At 47.4% G+C, this 23,320-nt stretch overlaps 1 protein-coding gene across 2 annotated transcripts in view; it reads right to left on the bottom strand.

The window, feature by feature from the left end:
• Positions 1-23,320, bottom strand: part of ubxn11 (UBX domain protein 11) — a 68,717-nt gene that overhangs the window by 37,231 nt on the left and 8,166 nt on the right. For both annotated transcript variants that reach the window (XM_070898996.1, XM_070898995.1), the window contains 4 exons: positions 21,938-22,038; positions 21,754-21,808; positions 20,666-20,742; positions 19,807-19,933 (listed from right to left, as the gene is read on the bottom strand). In XM_070898996.1, the coding sequence (XP_070755097.1) occupies positions 19,807-19,933; positions 20,666-20,742; positions 21,754-21,808; positions 21,938-22,038 (360 nt within the window). The remainder of the gene's footprint in view (positions 1-19,806; positions 19,934-20,665; positions 20,743-21,753; positions 21,809-21,937; positions 22,039-23,320) is intronic.

Genomic DNA, 23,320 nt, shown 5'->3' with positions numbered 1-23,320 from the left:
CCCAAGTCAGATGGTGATACTTTGTCCAGGTTGCTATCCCCATCACAAGTTACACCTAATAGGGAAGAAGTGTTCTATTTTTAATACACTGATGAACTACCAGTCACAGCTGAAGAGATTGGTGGAGCAACCAAACGTGACCCAGTTATATCAAAGGTGTATGATTACATAGCAAATGACTGGCCAAACGAGGTATCAGAGAAAGATATTCATCCATACCATTCGTAGGAATTAATTATTAGTGGATAAAGAATGTATCATGTGGGGTGCAAAATTAGTTATCCCAAATAAGTTCAGTCCAAATTGTTAGGATATCTTCATGACCAGCACCTGGGAATGTGCTTGACCCAAGAGTTTTGCACGCAGTTACTTATGGTAGCCACATCTAGATAAAGATATAGAGTACATCGTTAGTCAGTGTACAACATGTCAATCGGTGAGCAAGAATCCACCATCAGTACCATTACAGCCATGGAAATGGACTCCCAGGGTGTGACAAAGGTTACATATAGATTTTGCTGAGCTAGAAGGACAACAATTGTAAACTGTGATTGATAGCCATTCGAAGTGGGTAGAGGTGTTTCTGATGCGGAATATAAGTAAAACATTAGACAATTTACGAAGATTATTTTCTTCATGTGGCCTCCCAGAAGAAATTGTCTGATAATGGGTTGCAATTTTGTTCAGAAGAATTTGCACAGTTCACGAGCAGAAATGGTGTGAAAAATACCAAGATTCCACCGTACCACCCTGCTTCAAATGGTGCAGCAGAGTGTACAGTACAAATTGTAAAACGTGCCCTCATCAAGCAAATGTTGGATCCAAAGTTGTCGTTGGACCACAAACTAGCAAATTTTCTAATTACTTATCGTAATACTCCTCATACAACCAGTTGTAGGACACCAACAGAGTTGTTTCTCAAACAACAGCCACGAACCAGGTTCTCATTGCTAAAGCCAAACTTGGCACAGTCATTAGAAGAGAAACAATTAAGACAGAAAGAGAATCATGATAGAGGTAGAGTAAGAGAGGTGTGAAATTGAATCAGAAAGTTAGAGTGAAGAACCATCACCATAAATGGTTAAAGTGGTTACCAGGAAGAGTAGTGAAGATATGTGGCCCTTGCAGATATTTGGTCAGATCAGGTTTGTTCACATTGAACATATTTTACCGACAGATGTGAAAGGAGTTGAAAGTTGGAATGATTCAATTATTTATGATGAGTCAGATAGTCTTGTTAGAAGTAGAGTAACAGTAGCAAATCCTATAGCAGATGTACTAGAAACAAGTTCACGAGAATGTCAGAATTTGTCTGAGTCCGAGTCAGGCAGACAAACAGTCTGAAGTTGTAGAGCATTCAAATGTAGATCAAGGGTTACCCTTGGAGAAAGACTCTCCTCAGGGTCAGCCTAGGATGAGTCTAAGTTCGATATCAAGTTTGGAAAGTTCTGTTCAAGAGCGAAGGTATCCTCTTCGAAACAGAAAACCAGCGGTTAAGTTTCATTTGTAAATATGGCACAATAAGTCACTATCTTTTGTTGTGTATAACTATGCAAGTTATGTATAATTATTTTGTTATGATTACTTTTTCATTAAGGAGGGAGAAGTGTAATATAGAGCTCCTCTACTGGATTACTACTCCACCTAGTAGACAACCGAAGTAATGCAACTGCTGATGTAAATACAATAAAAGGATCACGTGACAAGGTCACATGACAAGTTCTTGTAGAGTCATCTTGTGTATGCAATTGTGATATCGTAAGGAATATATCACAGTTGCCATTTACAGCTCCTCTGCACAAAAGCTTATCTTTTGTTTCTTTACTTGTTCCATTACCACCCCTCTTTTGCCGAGCACCATCATCCCTTTTGCCATTTAATCACTCCTGCCTTCCACCTCAGCATAGACCTTCCCTTTTGTTCTTTCCTACCCCACCTCCCTGCCTCTGTACTTGCTTATAAACTGTTAAATCCATAACTTCTGCCAGTTCTGACAAAAAGTCAACAACCTGAATTGTTAATTCTGTTTCTCTCTCCACAGATGCTGTCTGACCTGTTGAGTATTTCCAGCATTTTCTGTTTTTATTTCAAATTTCCAGCACCTGTAGTATTTTAACATAAGAACATAAGAATTAGGAACAGGAGTAGGCCATCTAGCTTCTCGAGCCTGCTCCGCCATTCAACAAGATCATGGCTGATCTGGCCGTGCACTCAGCTCCACTTACCCGCCCGCTCGCTCCCCGTAACCCTTAATTCCCTTATTGGTTAAAAATCTATCTATCTGTGACTTGAATACATTCAATGAGTTAGCCTCAACTGCTTCCTTGGGCAGAGAATTCCACAGATTCACAACCCTCTGGGAGAAGAAATTCCTTCTCAACTCGGTTTTAAATTGGCTCCCCCATATTTTGAGGCTGTGCCCCCTAGTTCTAGTCTCCCCGACCAGTGGAAACAACCTCTCTGCCTCTATCTGGTCTATCCCTTTCATTATTTTAAATGTTTCTATAAGATCACCCCTCATCCTTCTGAACTCCAACGAGTAAAGACCCAGTCTACTCAATCTATCATCATAAGGTAACCCCCTCATCTCCGGAATCAACCTAGTGAATCGTCTCTGTACCCCCTCCAAAGCCAGTATATCTTTCCTTAAGTAAGGCGGCCAAAACTGCACGCAGTACTCCAGGTGCGGCCTCACCAATACCCTATACAGTTGCAGCAGGACCTCCCTGCTTTTGTACTCCATCCCTCTCGCAATGAAGGCCAACATTCCATTCGCCTTCCCGATTACCTGCTGCACCTGCAAACTAACTTTTTGGGATTCATGCACAAGGACCCCCAGGTCCCTCTGCACCGCAGCATGTTGTAATTTCTCCCCATTCAAATAGTATTCCCTTTTTTTTTCCCCAAGGTGGATGACCTCACACTTTCCGACATTGTATTCCATCTGCCAAACCTTAGCCCATTCGCTCAACCTATCTAAATCTCTTTGCAGCCTCTCTGTGTCCTCTACACAACCCACTTTCCCACTAATCTTTGTGTCATCTGCAAATTTTGTTACACTACACTCTGTCCCCTCTTCCAGGTCATCTATGTATATTGTAAACAGTTGTGGTCCCAGCACTGATCCCTGTGGCACACCACTAACCACCGATTTCCAACCCGAAAAGGAACCATTTATCCCGACTCTCTGCTTTCTGTTAGCCAGCCAATTCTCTATCCATGCTCATACATTTCCACTGACCCTGTGTACCTTTATCTTCTGCAGTAACCTTTTGTGTGGCACCTTATCGAATGCCTTTTGAAAATCTAAATACACCACATCCATCGGTACACCTCTATCCACCATGCTCGTTATATCCTCAAAGAATTCCAGTAAATTAGTTAAACATGATTTCCCCTTCATGAATCCATGCTGCGTCTGCTTGATTGCACTATTCCTATCTATCTATCCCGCTATTTCTTCCTTAATGATAGTTTCAAGCATTTTCCCCACTACAGATGTTAAACTAACCGGCCTATAGTTACCTGCCTTTTGTCTGCCCCCCTTTTTTTAAAACAGAGGCATTACATTAGCTGCTTTCCAATCCGCTGGTACCTCCCCAGAGTCCAGAGAATTTTGGTAGATTATAACGAATGCATCTGCTATAACTTCCGCCATCTCTTTTAATACCCTGGGATGCATTTCATCAGGACCAGGGGACTTGTCTACCTTGAGTCCCATTAGCCTGTCCAGCACTACCCCCCTAGTGATAGTGATCGTCTCAAGGTTCTCCCTTCCCACATTCCCGTGACCAGCAATTTCTGGCATGGTTTCTGTGTCTTCCACTGTGAAGACCGAAGCAAAATAATTGTTTAAGGTCTCAGCCATTTCCACATTTCCCATTATTAAATCCCCCTTCTCATCTTCTAAGGGACCAACATTTAGTCACTCTTTTCCGTTTAATATATCTGTAAAAGCTTTTACTATCCGTTTTTATGTTTAGCGCAAGTTTACCTCCATAATCTATCTTTCCTTTCTTTATTGCTTTCTTAGTCATTCTTTGCTGTTGTTTAAAATTTTCCCAATCTTCTATTTTCCCACTAACCTTGGCCACCTTATACGCATTGGTTTTTAATTTGATACTCTCCTTAATTTCCCTGGTTATCCACGGCTGGTTATCCCTTCTCTTACCGCCCTTCTTTTTCATTGGAATATATTTTTGTTGAGCACTATGAAAGAGCTCCTTAAAAGTCCTCCACTGTTCCTCAATTGTGCCACTGCTTAGTCTGTGTTTCCAGTCTACTTTAGCCAACTCTGCCCTCATCCCACTGTAGTCCCCTTTGTTTAAGCATAGTATGCTCGTTTGAGACACTACTTCCTCACCCTCAATCTGTATTACAAATTCAACCATACTGTGCCCACTCATTCCGAGAGGATCTTTTACTAGGAGATCATTTATTATTCCTGTCTCCTTACACAGGACCAGATCTAAGATAGCTTGCTCCCTTGTAGGTTCTGTAACATACTGTTCTAAGAAACAATCCCGTATGCATTCTATGAATTCCTCCTCCAGGCTACCCCGTGCGATTTGAGTTGACCAATCGATATGTAGGTTAAAATCCCCCATGATTACTGCCGTTCCTTTTTCACATGCCTCCTTTATTTCCTTGATTATTGCCCGCCCCACCGTGAAGTTATTATTTGGGGGCCTATAAACTACGCCCACCAGTGACTTTTTCCCCTTATTATCTCTAGTCTCCACCCACAATGATTCACATTTTGTTCATTAGAGCCAATATCGTCTCTCACAACTGCCCTGATATCATCCTTTATTAACAGAGCTACCCCACCTCCTTTCCCTTCTTGTCTATCTTTCCGAATCGTCAGATACCCCTGTATGTTTAATTCCCAGTCTTGCCCACCCTGCAACCACGTCTCTGTAATGGCCACCAAATCATACCCATTTGTAATGATTTGTGCCGTCAACTCATTTACTTTATTTCGAATGCTGCGTGCGTTTAGGTAGAGTGTTTTAATACTAGTTTTAATACTTTTGCCTTTGTGTCAGAAAATTTGGACTGGGTGGAAGCGGCTGCATACCGAGACTGTACAGGACCGGTGAGGTACAGGCAGAAACCGATCTTGTTGCTGGATTGGGTCTCTAAGGCGAAAAAAGAAGCCCTATTCAGCTGGAGGATACACCCCTGCAGCCTGTAAAGTCTGGGGAATTACAGACAAAGCACCTGAGCCTCGACATGGACAAGGACTCCTCACATTGCCAAAGTTTCTCTGGCAGGTGGGAATCGGCTTTTGGATTGGTTGAGATCCTCGTGCTGTATTTTGTTAGGAATGGCACAGTTGGGTTTGTCCCACTTTTTCACATCATAGTGTCTCCTCTCCAGAGGCAATACACCAATCTGGTGCAATCCCTATAGCTGCTTTGAATCGTATTTTGCTCTAGAATGACCCCAAGGTGGCAGATTTGGGCAGTTTCTGCACGCGCGGTAGGTGTGGATGGAATTTCCACATATCTGGAATCTACTCCCAGTCCTCTACCCAACTGCTTTTGTACTTTGACGGGAGCAAGGAGCTCACTGCGTGGAGATTGTGGGCCAATACTCGACACTGCACAATGGTGCCAGCAAGCCATCAGGCCATTGCAAGGCCTCACATCTGATGCGTGGAATAAAATATAGCAAGTCACTCATTTACGCTAGTTAATGTCTAACAAACCAGTGAAAACCACATTGTTTTCCATTGTAGGTGTAGGTGACAAGCACTGCAGAATATTTTTAAATAGAAACGTGGGCCCAAGATACCATTGAATAATACGGCACAGAAGGAGGCCATTCAGTCCATTGTGTCTGTGCCGGTCCAATTAGTCCTACTCCACTGCTCATTCCCCATAGCCCAGCAAATTATATATCCAATTCCAGTTACAATTGAATCTGCGTCCACCACCCTTTCAGGCCCTGCATTCCAGATCACAACAACTCGCTGTGTTAAAAAATGTTTCCTCGTACCGTCTCTGGTTCTTTTGCCAATTATCTTAACTCTGTCTCCTGAGTACCGACCCCCCGCCACTGGATCAGCACACCTTATAGCAGTGGAAAAGCTGAAATGTGCCACAAGTCAGAAACTTTTGATTGTCGACAAGGTGCCCAACATTGACGTCATGATACTGAATAGTTAAGATTACAGAACTAACGAGAGCAGTGATGCCAGCACGAAGACCTGCAAATGCAGAAAGTAACCGCAGATACTGTAGCAAGAGTGAAACTGCACAGCTTCCTGTGCCACCATGCAACATGTAACGTGAGATCGAGGCCATAAAGATCCATCCGTGATTGAGCCAAGGTTAGGAAATATTCAGTCCAATAACCAGCTTAGGAGGCTTTGCTTTAGGTAGAGTTAGTGCTGTAAATATAATGCTGCAATTTGTAACTAAATCGAGAACGTGGTGTGCGACTGTGCAATAATGGCAATAATAGCACAGAGGAAGTACAAAACGTGCACCTGACAAACTGCTGCATCAAACCCCCACAATACTTTCAAACAGGCAGGATCGACAGGCCCAGCAGCAGCAGTTCTTCGCTCAAAATTATTTTGTCAGTATCACTGCAGGAATTCAGTATCAGTATTAGTTCCGAGAACATAACAAAACATTTAACCCACCATGGGGATGGAGAGCGGGACAAGGGGTCACAGGGACTGGGTCGGGGGGGGGGGGGGGGTGGGGAACACGGTGGGTAGGGGTGGCAGAAGGACCATTGGGGGAGGGGGGGCAGGGGGCACATTCAATCACCTCAGCCTGTATCCTTGTAGCGTTCAACTTTGTTCCCAACTATATTTTCATCCAATTCCTTTCTGAATGCGTGAATCCCACACAGCATCGACTAGCTTTTGCTGCTATATTTTAGCTCTCCCAGAACCACACACTATTCCTCTACCTCTAGGCCTCCATCTAGCTGAACTACAGCTACAGCAAGACAAGAAACTCATTGTCTAGGAACTATGGTCACAAACTTCCGAAACTTGGCACAGGATTTTGGCAACCAACTTAACAGCTTACAACAGCACTCCTAATTTGCTCATTTTATTCTTCCCACAACGTTACCACCTGATGTTTTAGTGCCAATTCCTCACCAAGAAGCTGGCTTGGAGGCTTCCCTACTACAGCACTGAAAGAAAAAGAACTTGCATTTATATAGCGCCTTTCACAACCTCAGGACGTCCAAAAGCGCTTTACAGCCAAAGAAATAGTTTTTGAAGTGTAGTCACTATTGTAATGTAAGAAACATGGCAGCCAATTTATGCACAGCAAGTTCCCACAAACAACAAGCCTGTTTTTAGGTCAGGGCAATATGGCAATCCCCCCCTGCTCTTCTTCGAATAGTGGCTGTTGGATCTTTTATGTCCACTTGAAAAGACAGTTGGGGCTGCGGTTTAATGTCTCAACCAGAAAGATGGCATCTCCAGCACTGCACTGACATGTCACTTGTGTGCTCAAGTCTCAGGAATGGGACTTGAACCCACGAACTTCTGACTCAGAGGCGAGAGTGCCACCCACTGAGTCACGGTTGACACTGTTAGGCAGATAAGAGCTTAAATTCAGCCTATAGAAACTCAGCATTGCCCAATGCCAATTTCAGATACTATGGCTGAAGTCTGGAGACTCACTGGAATTGATTGGTGGAGGGTGGGGGGCAGACGGGACCTGTAGCACGCAGGCCCAGGTTTCTCTGCACGCTGTGGAGTTTTACCTCGGATCCCGCGGGGGTGGGGGGGGGGGGTCAGATCCAATCCCTGTGCATCTTTCACAACCTCTGGTCATCCCAATGTGCTTCACAGCCAATAAAGTCTTTTTTGAAGTGTAGTCACTATTGTAATGTAAGGAAGTGAGCAACGCCGGTGTCTCTCCACCTTCTCAAAATGCACCTTCCAATCAGCCCTCCTAATCTCCCCCTCCATATCCCAGTGTCTGTTCCTTGATCTATTTTGTTCTGTGGAGCGTGTTGGAATGCATTTTACTTTAAAGGCACTACATAAATAGAAAGTTGAATTGTTGAAGAGGACTTTCAAGGGAATAAAATAAAATGAGATGTCTCCAATGAGAGAGAGGATTTATTTCTAGTTTATCTCCCATCAGATTCAGAAGCAGCTTACATTCTACGGTTGATAGTTTCCCCTCCCCAAAAAGTACCTACTCCAATTAGAAAGCTCACTACAGTTTAAAAGACAACAGAAATAACGTTAAGAACCTGTTGGTTGAACTATTCAATGTGAGCAGTTTGATCTGTGGGTGAGAATGCTCTTGCTTCATTCTAACAGATGGAACTGAGCTAAGCCACAGTTTCCATTCAGTGCAACACAAGACATGCCTGATGCTTGTGCAGCACATTCTAGCTGCTCTGAGGTTTAACCTTGTTAAAAGATCAATCAGCAAATACACAGCCTTTTTCCTTGAAAGAAACACTGCTTACGAATTCACAACGGTCTGAAAGCAACACTCAACTTTATTTTATATCGGCTGCTCTACAAGCCGGCTCCCTCTTAATATACTGAGCAAGGTCAGGATTAGATTGTGCACTGCAGCCTTGGCTCAGTGGCAGCACCCTTGCCTCTGAATCAGAGGGTTGTGGGTTCAAGCCCCACTCCAGGACCCTGAGCACAAAATCTAGGCTACTGTTCCAGCACAGTGCTGCGGGAGTGCTGCACTGTCGGAGGTGCTGTCTGCCGTGGTGGATATTGGAGATCCTACAGCACTATTGGAAGAAAAGCAGGGAAGTTCTCCCAGTGTCCTGGTCAACTTTCCTCCTTCAACCAACATCAGATAAAGGGGTCTCATTACTCAAACTATATTGGATGTGAGGTGCAATATAAAAATGTCTTTTTAACACATTATTTGTAATTAATTCACTGCAGACTAAATTTCTGTAACTTTGCAATAACATCACAAATCTAACCTTTCTGTGAAGTTACCACTGTGTACCATTCCAGAAGCTGATGTCCAAGACTTCATATAATCCTGACCCTTTCAAAGAAAGTTCTGCGGAAACTCTTCACTTTACAGTATGTGCAAGGCCAGTCTTGAAGTTTGAAGCCTCCCCATCTCTGTAACCTCCCCCAGCCCTACAACCCTCTCCATCTCTGTAACCTCCCCCAGCCCTACAACCCTCCCTATCTCTGTAACCTCCCCCAGCCCTGCAACCCTCCCCATCTCTGTAACCTTTCCCAGCCCTACAACCCTCTCCATCTCTGTAACCTCCCCCAGCCCTGCAACCCTCCCCATCTCTGTAACCTTTCCCAGCCCTACAACCCTCTCCATCTCTGTAACCTTTCCCAGCCCGACAACCCTCTCCATCTCTGTAACCTCCCCCAGCCCTGCAACCCTCCCCATCTCTGTAACCTTTCCCAGCCCTACAACCCTCCCTATCTCTGTAACCTCCCCCAGCCCTACAACCCTCCCCATCTCTGTAACCTTTCCCAGCCCTACAACCCTCCCTATCTCTGTAACCTCCCCCAGCCCTACAACCCTCCCTAGCTCTGTAACCTCCCCCAGCCCTACAACCCTCTCCATCTCTGTAACCTTTCCCAGCCCTACAACCCTCCCTATCTCTGTAACCTCCCCCAGCCCGACAACCCTCTCCATCTCTGTAACCTTTCCCAGCCCGACAACCCTCTCCATCTCTGTAACCTCCCCCAGCCCGACAACCCTCCCCATCTCTGTAACCTTTCCCAGCCCTACAACCCTCCCTATCTCTGTAACCTCCCCCAGCCCTACAACCCTCCCTATCTCTGTAACCTCCCCCAGCCCTACAACCCTCCCCATCTCTGTAACCTTTCCCAGCCCTACAACCCTCCCTATCTCTGTAACCTCCCCCAGCCCTACAACCCTCCCTAGCTCTGTAACCTCCCCCAGCCCTACAACCCTCTCCATCTCTGTAACCTTTCCCAGCCCTACAACCCTCTCCATCTCTGTAACCTTTCCCAGCCCTACAACCCTCCCCATCTCTGTAACCTCCCCCAGCCCGACAACCCTCCCTATCTCTGTAACCTCCCCCAGCCCTACAACCCTCTCCATCTCTGTAACCTTTCCCAGCCCTACAACCCTCCCCATCTCTGTAACCTCCCCCAGCCCTACAACCCTCCTTATCTCTGTAACCTCCCCCAGCCCTACAACCCTCCCTATCTCTGTAACCTCCCCCAGCCCTACAACCCTCTCCATCTCTGTAACCTTTCCCAGCCCTACAACCCTCCCCATCTCTGTAACCTCCCCCAGCCCTACAACCCTCTCCATCTCTGTAACCTCCCCCAGCCCTACAACCCTCTCCATCTCTGTAACCTCCCCCAGCCCTACAACCCTCCCCATCTCTGTAACCTTTCCCAGCCCTACAACCCTCTCCATCTCTGTAACCTCCCCCAGCCCTACAACCCTCTCCATCTCTGTAACCTCCCCCAGCCCTACAACCCTCTCCATCTCTGTAACCTCCCCCAGCCCTACAACCCTCTCCATCTCTGTAACCTCCCCCAGCCCTGCAACCCTCCCCATCTCTGTAACCTCCCCAACCCTACAACCCTCCCTATCAATACAACATCCTTCAGCCCTACAACTGAAGCTGACACAGGAGAAATTATTATGGGGAATAAGGAAATGTCAGAAACGTTAAACAAATATTTTGTATGTCTTGTATGTATGAATGTACAGTAAAAGACACAAAAAGCATACCAAAGTTGGTGGGGAACCAAGGGTCTAATGAAGGTGAGGAACTTAACGTAATGAATATAAGAAGAGAAAAAGTACTACAGAAACTAATGGGACTAAAGCCGACAAATCCCCTGGACCTAATGGCTTACATCCTAGGATTCTAAAAGAGGTGGCTGCAGAGATAGTGGATGCATTGGTTTTGATCTAGAATCTAGGGAATTTTGAAAGAACGGTCGCAGCGGATTGGAAGGTAGAAAATGTAACGGCACTATTCAAGAAAGGAGATGGAAAACAGAGAACTACATGCTAGTTAGTCAGTCGTTGGGAAAATACTGAACTCTATTATTAAGGAAGTGATATCAAGGCACTTTGAAAATCATAACATGATTAGGCAGTGTCGCATGGTTTTATGAAAAGGAATTCACATTTGCTTAATTTATTACAGTTTTTTGAGGATGTAACTAGCAGGGTAGATAAATTCCTATCTGGAGAAATTCAGCCCCTCAAAACTTTTTTCCCAAGCGGGGCGGAAGTGGCCTCATCATGGGGGCGGATGTGGGGGTAGATCGGAATGGGCGTCACTAGCGGGGCGGGACGGAGTCTCCACCTCGGTCAGTCTTCAGCGCCGCTGATGAAGGGGAGAGCCGCTGCCAGCTCTGCATCTTTCCAGTTAGGTCCACCGGGCCACCAGGGAGGGTTTCGGCTGGGCCAGCAGCCTGGCACCCAAGAGGGGGTGCCAGGCTGCCTGTTGGCGGACCGGCCGAACCCGGGGGCATAATTGTCGGCCCGACCTGGCAATTGGTCGACAAAAAAAATAAAATGGCGTCGCCGGAAGTGCCACCTCCCCTTTAAGCGTGGCCACATTCCCAACCAACAAGGCCCAACGAGGAGTGCACCGACACAAAAAGCTGTTGGGGACACCGAGCGGCGGCCGGGAGACTTTTGCAGGTGAATTTCCCTCCTGGGGTGGCTCCATTGCGGTGTGCGCTCTGATGATGTCTTTAAGACGCATCTGCAGGAGCGGGCGGATCGCCACACCGCAGCAAAAAGTTTCGAGGTGAATTTAGCGAGCTTCAGCACTGCCCCATGGCCGTCATTTCAGGGAGGCTGAATTTTGGCCCCAAAGTCTCATGGGATTGGAGATAATGTATTAGCATGGATAGAGGATTGGTTAATGGACAGAAAGCAGAGACTCGGGATAAACGGATCATTTTCAGGTTGGCAGGCTGTAACTAGTGGGGTGCCGCAAGGATCAGTGCTGGAGCCTCAGCTATTTACAATCTATATTAATGACCTAGATGAAGAGACCGAGTGTAATGTATCCAATTTTGCTGATGATACAAAGCAAGGTGGGACAGTAAGCTGTGAGGAGAACACAGAGACTAAAAAGGGATATAGATAGTCTAAGTGAGTGGGCAGTAAGGTGGTAGATGGAGTATAATGTAGGGAAATGTGAGGTTATTCACTTTCATGGGAAGAATTGAAAATCAGAATCGTTTTTAAATGGTGAGAAACTTTTAACTGTTGGTGTTCAGAGAGATTTGGGTGTCCTTGTGCAAGAAACACAGAAAGCTAGCATGCACATACAGCAAGCAATAAGGAAGGCAAATGGCATGTTGGTCTTTATTGCAAGGGGGTTGGAGTAGAAGAGTAAGGAAGTCTTGCTACAATTGTACAGGGCTGGAGTACTGTGCACAGTTTTGGTCTCCTTATCAAAGAAAGGATATACTTGCCTTGGATGCGGTGCAATCAATCACTGGATTGATTCCTGGGATGAGAGGGCTGTCTTTTATGAGATATTGTGTAGAATGGGCTTATACTGTCTAGAGATTAGAAGAATGAGAGGTGATCTCATTGAAACATACAAGATTCTGAAGGGGATTGACAGGGTAGATGCTGAGAGATGTTTCCCCTGGATAGAGTTTCTAGAACTAGAGGGCACAGTCTCAGGATAAGGGATAGGCCATTTAAGACTGAGATGAGGTGGAATTTCTTCATTCAGAGGGTTGTTAATCTTTGGAATTCTCTATTCCAGTGGGCTGTGAATGCTGAGTCTTTGAGTATATTCAAGGCTGAGAGAGATAGATTTTAGGACTCTAAGGGAATCACGGGATATGGAGATCGGGCAGGAAAATGGAGTTGAGGTTAATGATCAGTCATGATCTTATTGAATGGCGGAGCAAGCTCAAGTGGCCGTATGGCCTACTCCTGCTCCTAATTCTTATGTTCTTATGTAGCACTCAGAGATCTCTGTGCTCATCCAATTATGGTTTCTTTTGCATCCCCGATTTTCATCGCTCCACTATTAGTGGCTGTGTTTTCAACTGCATGGGCCCAAAGCTCTTGTATTGTCTCCGCCCTTCTCTCCTCCTTTAAGAGGCTCTTTAAAACCTACCTCTTTCACCTATCCTAATATCTCCTCACATGGTTCGTGTCAAATTTTGTTTGATAACACTCCTTTGAAGCACCTTGGGAAGTTTTACTACATTAAAGGTGCTATATAAATGCAAGTTACTATTAGACATGCTTAGCACCGAAGGCCAATGTGTATCCGTCATAAAACATTCACTCCACATGGGTTGGATAGAGACTGAATTGTATTGTCCCTTTTGGTACTCTTTCTAATCTGTTTGGTTGAGTGACTACACCTGTTTATAAGGGCCATAATTTCCTATCTTCCTGCATGAAGACCTGATTTTCTTGCGAGCAGTCTCTCAGGACCTCATTCATTCTTAATCTGAGACCAGAAAGCCAGAGGCTGCTGAGTCATCAGTGGATCACAGCTGAGCCTGACCCTGTTCTCCGAGCGAGGGTTGCTTGGTAACAAACGGGAACAGAAGTTATGGCTGACTTTCTCCTCTGTCCCTTGCTCTCCCCACCCACCCACCTGCCTCCACCCCCCACCCGACAATCCCAGGGGCGTTGAGGCTAATTTGAGCATTCCAACTATTAGTAAACTCAGCTCAGACCAGGGATTGACCGAGAATTTCCTGCTCTGAGTGGCTCTCATCATCATCATCATAGGCAGTCCCTCGAAACGAGGATGACTTGCTTCCACACCAAAAAAGGATGAGTTCACAGGTGGTCCAATGAAGGACCTAATATTCCAGGTCCTGAGCTACATCCTGAAGGATGGAAGATGCCTGTGCGTGGAATTTTTAAACATGTGGTGGCCGTTGCACACCAGCCACCACACGGGCTTGACAGAGCTAGGTCTTGGTCCAGTGGCAAGGGTTATCCAAGACAACTGAAGACCAGCTCTACTGCACGGACCTAGTGTGCACACATATCGTAGTGTGGGCAGGCCCTTGCTGCCCCGGGCCCCTGGCCCCGAACTCACGCCTCTCTTGGGCCCTAATCACATCCCTCCATAGTCCCTGTGGCTCTCGACCACACAGGGCCATACATTCACCAACTAAGGAATCCATTCATCATCTTCACACCAATACATTTATGCATATTAGCTTGGCTGTCACATGAAGACTGATCTTTTGACCAACATACCAAAGGACCGCTGGCAGTTGTGGAACTCTACACTGTTATGATTCACCGCAGAGTGCTCCAACGGATCAGAGCTCAACCACTCGAAATGACGGGGGGCACAATTGGGAAAACCCGAGAACCAATCCAGAGTGACACATCCCTGGAAAGACACACTACATGCTGGGCACTTTGGGGCCGAAATTCAGTAGCCCCACGTTTGAGGGGGTTAAGTTTTAAAAGATTGACGATTTAGCGCCCGGCGAGATGCCTGCAAAACTGTGGGAAATTGGGCACTTTCCCTTCAGAAATGAACTGAGGTGGTATCGGAGGCGCTATTGGCCTCAGTGGGGCGCTATTACCAGGGCTGCACCCAATTGAACCTGACTTTTATTCATTGATAATGAGGCTGCTGTTCATTCCAGTTCTTAAAGCTGATGTCGTTTCAGGCAGCACCTGGTCAATCTCATCATTTGTTGAGTTGACTGAGCTGCAAGGAAGGTGTATGATGGCTGCTGCAAGGTGTTGCAAGGAGCACTCTGTTCAGCGACCTGGCGTTGGAGACATTGGTGGGGGCAGTTGAGGGAAGGAGGGAGATACTGTTCCCTCCATCTGGGAGAAGGCCTACTCCGCAGGTTTTTAGGGCCATGTGGGCGAGGTGGCTGCGGAGGTGTTGGGCGTGCACGGTGGTGAATAGAAACCCCACCCAGTACCACAAGAAATTCAACGTTCTTACTCGGGTGTTCAAAGTTTCCACAACTCTTATATACCAACCCTGTCTGTGCACACTCTGCAAACCAGCACTTAACCCAGCAGGCGACCACCAAGCATCTGAGCCTACTCACACTTGTAGTCTCAGTTCAAACATTGCCTACATTCACAGCTATTTAACCATGGCAAGCATATCTTCCACGTACATAACTGTTACTCACACAGCTTCCTCTCTTTTGCAGGCTAAGATGGAACACAACAGGATGCAGCAGCTGCAGACTGGAGGGTGTGGGGTGGGGGGGGGGGGGGGATGGGGGGCTGAACTGCGTCAGCTTTCCGACCTGGAGGAGCGAGTGCTGCGGCTCATTGGCCCGCAGGAGGTGGCCGCCGGAGATGTCGGGCCCGCTGGGGGCACCAATGGTATCTTAATCCCCTCTTCTCATCCCACTTCTCCCTTAAAGCAGAAGGCCTTATCATTTTCCACCTCCTCATTCTCTCTGCCTGCCTTGCTCCATTCCTGCCCCCCTGCCCTCACCTTATTGCAACTCTTGTGCCATTTATGCTTTCAGATAATGAGCCAGCAGATGAGCAGCCTGTACCCAAGTCCACCCACCCACCCCCCCCCCCCCCCAACGCAGTCACGAGGGAGAAGAACAGGGGGGGAGGAGGAGGAGGAGCCAAGCACTGCATCACTACTTCTCTCACCCGCGTGCACGAGCTCAGATACTGGCACTGCGCAGTTATTGGAGGATAGTTTAGGACACAGGTATGCACTGGGGGATGCACCGGGGCCTAGTGGCCTGCAGCAGGGTCAAGGGGAAAGGGAAGCACAGGAGCCATCTCCCCGGAGGGAGAGTTCGCACAAGAGTTCGATGGGGAGGCGGTCACACAAAGGGTGCTGGCTTTGCAATCTGACATGATAGGTGCAATGGCAATGGTGCCCGACAGCCGGTCGCAAGAGGTTAAGGAGCGTAGAGGAGTCTGCCTCCCGCATTGTAGACAGCTCTGCGCACACCGTGGAGCCCATCATTGCCAGTGTGCAGACGATGGTGGACTCCCAGACAAACCGTGCGGATCCAGACCTCATGACGTGTGTCATGGGCGATATGACAACTTCCAGTGCGGCACAGGCGGAAGCAATGCAACGTCTTGGTGCTACAATAGTCAATGGTTGCTCACATGGATGCTCAGACTGCTCTCATGCAGTCTTAGATTGATGTCACGCGACGTCTTGGTGATGTCATGCTGTCTCCGTTACATGCCATGCAATCCCTGACTGCTGCTATCGCCGTTGGCTGCACCACAATTGACCGGGAATCACACAGTGTCACAGCAGCCCAGCAATCTGTGCTCCTGCAGATTGGTGGGGAGGCTGAGGGGCTACCCTGGGGAGTGGCACTGGGTCAGTGGAGCAGGAACCTGCTGTCCTCTCTCGGGATGACAGCATTCCTGATCCCAACACTGCCACTTCACCATTGCACTTGCCCATGCCCATCACCCAGCCAGCCCAGGCCGCCGCCGCCCAGCCTGAGGTGGTGCAGTCTGCAGCCGGGCCTTCCAGACCTAGAGCTGTTCAAGGGCATCCTACAAGGCCATCTGTAATCTCTGGCCCCGACACACAGCAGCCACCCACCAGCCATGCTGCAGCCACAGGGGAGACAATGCAGAGAAGTTGTAGAATAGGTCATCGAAAAAGGGGCCATAAGGAAATGCACAAGGGTGATATTTAAATACACAGTTATAGATTCTATCGTTGTTTCATAAATGATGATTGGAATGTTTAATGTTTGCTGTTGTCTCTCATTTCAGTGTTAGGGATTTGGTATGGAAGGGCAAGTTGATGTGGTGATGGGGACGCCCACAGGAACTGGGAAATGGGATGGAAATCAGTGAAAATGAGCTCTGATGATGGTTACGGACCTCCCTTGCAGGATTGCGATAGACTCGCTGCCTCCTCCATCACGACTGTTGTTGCTGCTGCTCCTCCTCCTGCTCTTGTTCCTCCTCCTCCTGAGGTGGTACAGCGATGGCTGGTGGCAATAGCAGTGCCCTCATGATGGCCAGGTTGTGCAACATGCAGCAGACTATGATGAATAGGGACACCCGCTCAGGTGAGTACTGCAGGACTCCTCCCGAGCACTCAAGGCAGCGGAACCATTGCTTCAGCACTCCGATGGTCTGCTCAATCATGTTCCTGGTGGCAGCATGGTTCGAATTGTACGAGTTCTGGGCAGGAGTGTTGGGGTTACGGAGGGGAGCCACGAGAACATAGAACATAAGAATACAAGAATTAGAAGCAGGAGTAGGCCATTCGGCCCCTCGAGCCTGCTCCACCATTCAATGGGATCATGGCTGACCTTCTACCTCAACTCCACTTTCCTGCACTATCCCCATATCCCTTGATTCCCTGAGCCAGGTGCATAGCGGATATCCCTTGCCTCTGAGCAGCCAGCCGCAAGCTTCATTTGGGGGCTGTAACAGAGCTGGCACATGTCTGGCACAGGATGAAGGCATCGTGGTTGCTGCCAGGATAGCGGGCACTGAGGTCATTGTTCTGTATGTGTGGTCGCGCACCAACCGTACATTCAGTGAGTGGTAGCCTTTGCGATTACAGAAGATCTCTGGTTTGTGCTGCGGTGCCTTCAAAGCGATGTGGGTGCAGTCAATGGCACCCTGCACCATGGAGAAGCCCACTATCCTGGCAAAGCTACAGGCACACTCGTGCTGCTTCTCTCTGCTCATGGGGGAGGAGATGTCGTCCCTCCTCTTTCTGTACAGAGCATCTGTGACCTCGCGGATGGAGCAATGGACGCCAAACTGGGAGATGTTGGAGATGTCTTCTGTTGCTCCCTGGAAAGATTCATTGGCGTAGAAATTAAGGGCGATTGTGACCTGGACTGCCACTGAGAGAGTTGTCCTCACCCTGGTGTGAGGCTCGAGGTCTCGTTGCAGCAGATGGCAGAGCTCTGTGACCACGTCCTTCCTGAAATGCAGCCTTCACACACACTGCTCCTCAGTGAAATTGATATAGCAAAACTGCTGACGGAAGACCCTGGGAGAGTAGGGCCTTCTGTTGCCACTCCTGTGGTGCCTTCCTCCTCTGGCAATATCTGGTGCTGGATGTGCTTCCCTGTGCCTCTTCCTTTCCTTCTTCCTGTGCCTCTCCCTTTGACATGCTCATTGGGCCTCTCCATGGATCTCTCCCTGTGCTGGGCTCCATGGGCTGCACCCTATCTTAGTTGTACCCTTTCTCTCTCCCTCTCTCAATGCCTTTCCCTCTGTAATTGGCAGCGCCATTGTCTTCGGTGAAGCATCCTCTGACAGTGAAGTCGGAGCAAGCATTGCTCCATCCGCGAGGTCACAGATGCTCTGTACAGAAAGAGGAGGGATGACATCTCCTCCTTCATGAGCAGACAGAAGCAGCACGAGTGTGCCTGTAGCTGTGCCAGGATAGCGGGCTTCCCCATGGTGCAGGATGCCATTAACTGCACCCACATCGCTTTGAAGGCCCACGAAGCGACAGAAATGGTAAAACTTCAAAAGTGCTGTGAGTGAGACAGGGAAAAAGGTAGGAGGCAGAACGATGGTTGAGCAAAAGAAATCGCTGAGATCGGTCCAGCAGCCACACTCATTAACTGTTACAAACCAGAAATAAGTAATGGCCAACAATAAAGAACTTTGCAAGATGGCGCCTTTAAATAGCGCCGGCGCATCCGGTTCCCACTGCAACTCGACAGCACAGGCTGTCATTGTCATCGCCAGGCGCTAAGATCGGTTGAGCGGGGCGATTTCATTTCCGGGGCGGTAAGAGGGCGATGCGCACAGCAATGACAGGGCTCTCGCACCAGGAACGGCACCTCTGCAAAACAACTGCCCAATTCCGCGCTGGCTGATTTTCTTGCCGCGCCCGGTCGAAATCTATTTTGCGCCCTGTTAGTGCCTCCCGGAGGCGCGAACGGCCATTACTAAAAGGGGCAATTTCGGCTCCTTTGTGTCGGTCTAGTGCAGCGATTCAGTTGACAGAGGAGGGAAAGGAACACGACCACCTGCAACCTGCAGAAAAATAAATGTAAACTTCGAGCTCCCATACTCCCAGCATGAGGAGCGCTGAGAGTGAGCATGGGTCAGAGACAGGGCAGCACACACATTTGTCCATTGGCTGTCCAGCCCATGCTCGCTCCACGCTGCAAATGCGGGATCATGCAATTTACATGAGGAGTCCAAAACTAGGGACCATAAATCTAAGATAGTCACTGATAAATCTAATAAGGAATTCAGGAGAAACTTTTTTTAAATCCAGAGAGTGGTTAGAATATGGAATGCACTACCAGAATGAGAGTTGCAGTGACTAGCAGAGCTGCATTTAAGGGGAAGCTAGATAAGCACACGAGGGAGAAAGGAACAGAAGGTTATGCTGATAGGCAATGTTCTCCCTAAGGTGTGTGATCGCAACATTCCGCTCACCGGCTCCGCTGCTGGAAGAAATACCATGCAGTAAATTTAAAGGGCCCACGCAGGGAAAAAAAAAATTCGAGGGAGCATTGCTGATAGGGTTAGATGGAGTAGGGTGGGAGGAGACTCGTGTGAAGCATAAACAGTGGCAAAGACCAGATGGGCCGAATGGCCAGTTTCTATGCTGTTAAATTCTATGTTATTCTATTTAAAAGGGAGTGTAGTCTGAATAAAATTACCCACCCAGATTTATTTTCTCTTTGCAAAAACAAACTTAACCATACAGTCCCCTAAAGTATCTTTGCAACCATCATCTGGTTGACCAATTTACCTGGGTCAATCCCCTTCCAGATTTTGAAGCTATGCTGCACCCTCTCCAGGGCCACACGCTCCCAGAGGTGCAGTGACCAGTGCCTCACACCCTGCTCCAAAGGGGAGTCGAACCAAGACCTCGTCCAGTAACAGTAGGTCTTACCTGGGTCCAAAAGTGGCCCTCTGGGATCGGGCAGCTCCTGAGGGTCCTCCTCTTCCTTCAGATACACGTTGCTGGTCTCGTCCTTCTCGGCACCAACCCAGATCATCCCGTAATCATTCAGGAACTTCTACAGAAAACAGCCACAACAAACATGTCAGCACACTCCTCAATTGCTCTTATTGTTATAGCAAGCCATTTGGCCCTTTGTCCCTGTGCTGGCTCTTTGAAATAGCTATCCAATTTAGTCCCATTCTCCTGTCCTTTCCCCATAGCCTTTCAATTCCCACTTCCCACGCACCCCCCCAACCCGACCCCCCAACAACCCCCCCCACCACATACACATACACCCCCCCCCCCACACACACACACACACACACACTCTTTTTCCCCCCCCCCCCCCCCATGCTGGGAAACCACAGAGTCATTAACCTAACAATAATCTCATGTAAAATGATGGAGACCATTGCGAGGAATGGCCTGGATAGGCACCTGTTAAGATACAGCCAGCATGGACTGAGAAGGGGAAGATCATTGAGGATGTTACAAATAAAGTAGATCATGGAACTTTCTATGATTTGGACTTTAAAAATGTTTTTGACCAGATTCCACATGAAAGGCTACTAAATAAATTCAAAACATTGGAATCTGGCTGGGATAAGAAATCAGACAAAAAAAAAAGCAGAGAATACTAGTGAGAAATGTAGTGTTAGATTGGGGGGAGCAGGAATGAGCGCAGTGTCACAGGGGTCAGTGTTTGATGTAAGGGAAGAGTGAGAGGTGAGAAGGTCATGTAAAAAATGAGTTTGAGTGGGAGATGGTGCGATGATTCTCGATTCTGAGGCACTGGCCGATCTCTTACCTCCATTTCCCACACTTGATTCTGAAGCTGAAGGTATTTGTCCAGCTCCTGTTGCCTTTTGGGCTCATCAGCTATTTCTGTTTAGAACAAGGAAAATAAGTGAGAATACAAGACGACAAATCTCCCAATTCCATTAGCGCTCTCTCCCAATCCCATCAGACCAGTTTCCTAATCCCGTTTGTCCCAGCTCTGTGTGACATGTCTCTAAAAAAATGTCTCCTCCTCTCCCCCCTGGACTTTTTGGCAATTAGCTTAAATCTGTGCCATTTGGTTACCAACCCAGCTGCCAGCAGAAAGTTTCTCCCTATCTACTCTATCAAAAACCCTCATAATTTTGAACACCTCTGCTAAATCTCCCCTTAACCTTCTCTGCTCTAAGGAGAACAACCCCAGTTTCTCTAGTCTCTCCACATAACTGAAGTTTGTACCATTCTTCAATACCATTCTGGTAAATCTCCTCTGCACTATCCCAAAGGCCTTCACATCTTTCCTAAAGTGTGGTGCCCAGAATTGGACACAATACTCCAGCTCAGGTCTAACTAGTGATTTTTCTTTGTCTCTAATGGCAGCTGGTCATTATTCCACCATTCACACCCTATCTTGACTAATGTTTTTCTAACTCCTGGCATTACCATTTCAATTTGGCCCATCATCCCTTTTGTCTCTCTAATCTCTCCTGTCCTCCACCCCATCACAGACCTTCCCTTTTGTCCTTTCTTCCCCTCCCCCATTAAGAATGTGTTCTTTCCAAACACTCTCCAGTTCTGACGAAGGGTCATCGACCCGAAACGTTAACCCTGCTTTCTCTCCTTGATGCTGCCTGACCCACTGAGATTTTCAGCATTTTCTGTTTTTATTCCAGATTCCAGTATCCGCAATATTTTGCCTTTGTCTTAGTGATTTATAAAGGTTGATTAACTAGTCATGAAGCTTGGTGTCATCAGTAAATTTGACAATGCTGCAATAAGCAATGTGACAACTATAAATAAAAGGCACAGGTCCCTGCAGAACTCCACACCACACGACACTTTGTTACAGGGTGTTAAAATTAGACACAATTCTATTTACAGTAATAAAATAGCCCTTACTGTTAGACACTTGGAGCACACTCAGCTTTTCTTCCAACAAAGCTATTTTCTGGTTCTGTAAAAAGAGAATATGATTGAGCCCCTGTTAAAGAAAATATTTCAGTGCCTCACGAGTAGCTGGGAAAGTCGTTCCCGGCATTGGTCGGGAAACTCCTTTCCGGCATTGGTTGGGAAACTCCCTTACCTTCTTGCTGATCTCCTGTGCTTGGGTTCGGACCCGCTGCTCTATCTCGGTCAGCCGCTTCATCATAGTGGACATGAGCTCAGAGTCAGCGGGTGCCAAGTCTGGAGATGCACAAACACAATGTTAAAGAAACAGGCAAACACCAAATACATCAACATTACCTCAACATCCAACATGCAATACAATCCTAGGAACCAGCCCAGAGGATAGCCCTTTGTGCAGGTGTAGTGCCAGGTTGGAGCTCCCTGCTCTAATCCCATTTCCCTGCTCAGTCCCCATACTCTCATACTTACTTTCTTCAAGTGCTTATCCAATTTCCTCCCAAACATTGCGATTTTCTCAACTTCTGTAGCCACTTGTGATTCGATATTCTAACAACCCTTTGCATGAAAGAAAATTCCTCCTGCCCTTCTCCTTTTTGTCTCTAGTACTACCCTGATTACTTCTTCAAGCTCCTCGCCATGTTCCAGCCCTCGCGACTCTCATTTAGAAACGTCATGCTCTACTGTACATCCCCAAGTCCCACCCAGAGTTTCTCCCCACAATATCCTCCCTCAGCCTCTGCCCTGAGCTACTCCTCAGTAATTTAAATTTCCATCGCTGTTCCCTTTGCGCTCCATCCTCCCATGATCCCCCTCTCCATATAGGCCTTGTTATCTGCCGTGGCCTTAACAAACAAGGTTTCCACTCCTGCTATAACATCAAAGTAGCCCTAATCAACATCACAAAGGACAATCTCCTTGAATATGACTGTGGTGCATTATCCCTTCTTACCCTCTTTGCAGCTTTTGACAGTCAACCTCACCATCCACCTCCACTGCCTCTCCTGCATTACCCACCTTGGTGGAACTGCCCTTGTTTGGTTTCAATCTTGCCTATCTGATCGTTTGGGTAAGATTAAAAAAGAGCCAAAGCATCTCCAGCAATGGCTTCTCGTTCCACCCCTGCATTGTTGACTCTGGAATTCCCCAAGGATCTATTCTTGGCCCCCTCCTCTTCCTCAGCTACATGCTGCTCTTTTGTAACACCACTCAAATACATGGAATCAGCTTCCGTATGTACATTGCTGACACCCAGCCCCATCTCTCCACCACCTCTCTCGATCCTCTCACTCTGTATTGTCAGACTGCTTGCCTGCCATCCAATTCTGGATGAGCTACAATTTTGCCAAACTAATCATTGGGAAGATCGAAGTAATCGTCTTCGGCCCCTGCCATAAACTCTATCCTTCTTAATAAATCCATCCATCCCTTCCCCATTCATATGTCTCACATTGAACCAGACTGTTCGAATCCTCGGCATCCTGGTTGACCCCAAGATGAGTTTCCAACCACATATCCTCTCCATCACAAAGACCTCCTACTTCCAGCTCCGTAAAATTAC

Source organism: Pristiophorus japonicus, chromosome 14 (genome assembly GCF_044704955.1).
Source record: "Pristiophorus japonicus isolate sPriJap1 chromosome 14, sPriJap1.hap1, whole genome shotgun sequence".
Lineage (NCBI taxonomy): Eukaryota > Metazoa > Chordata > Chondrichthyes > Pristiophoridae > Pristiophorus > Pristiophorus japonicus.
This window is presented reverse-complemented; position numbering and strand designations above follow the sequence as displayed.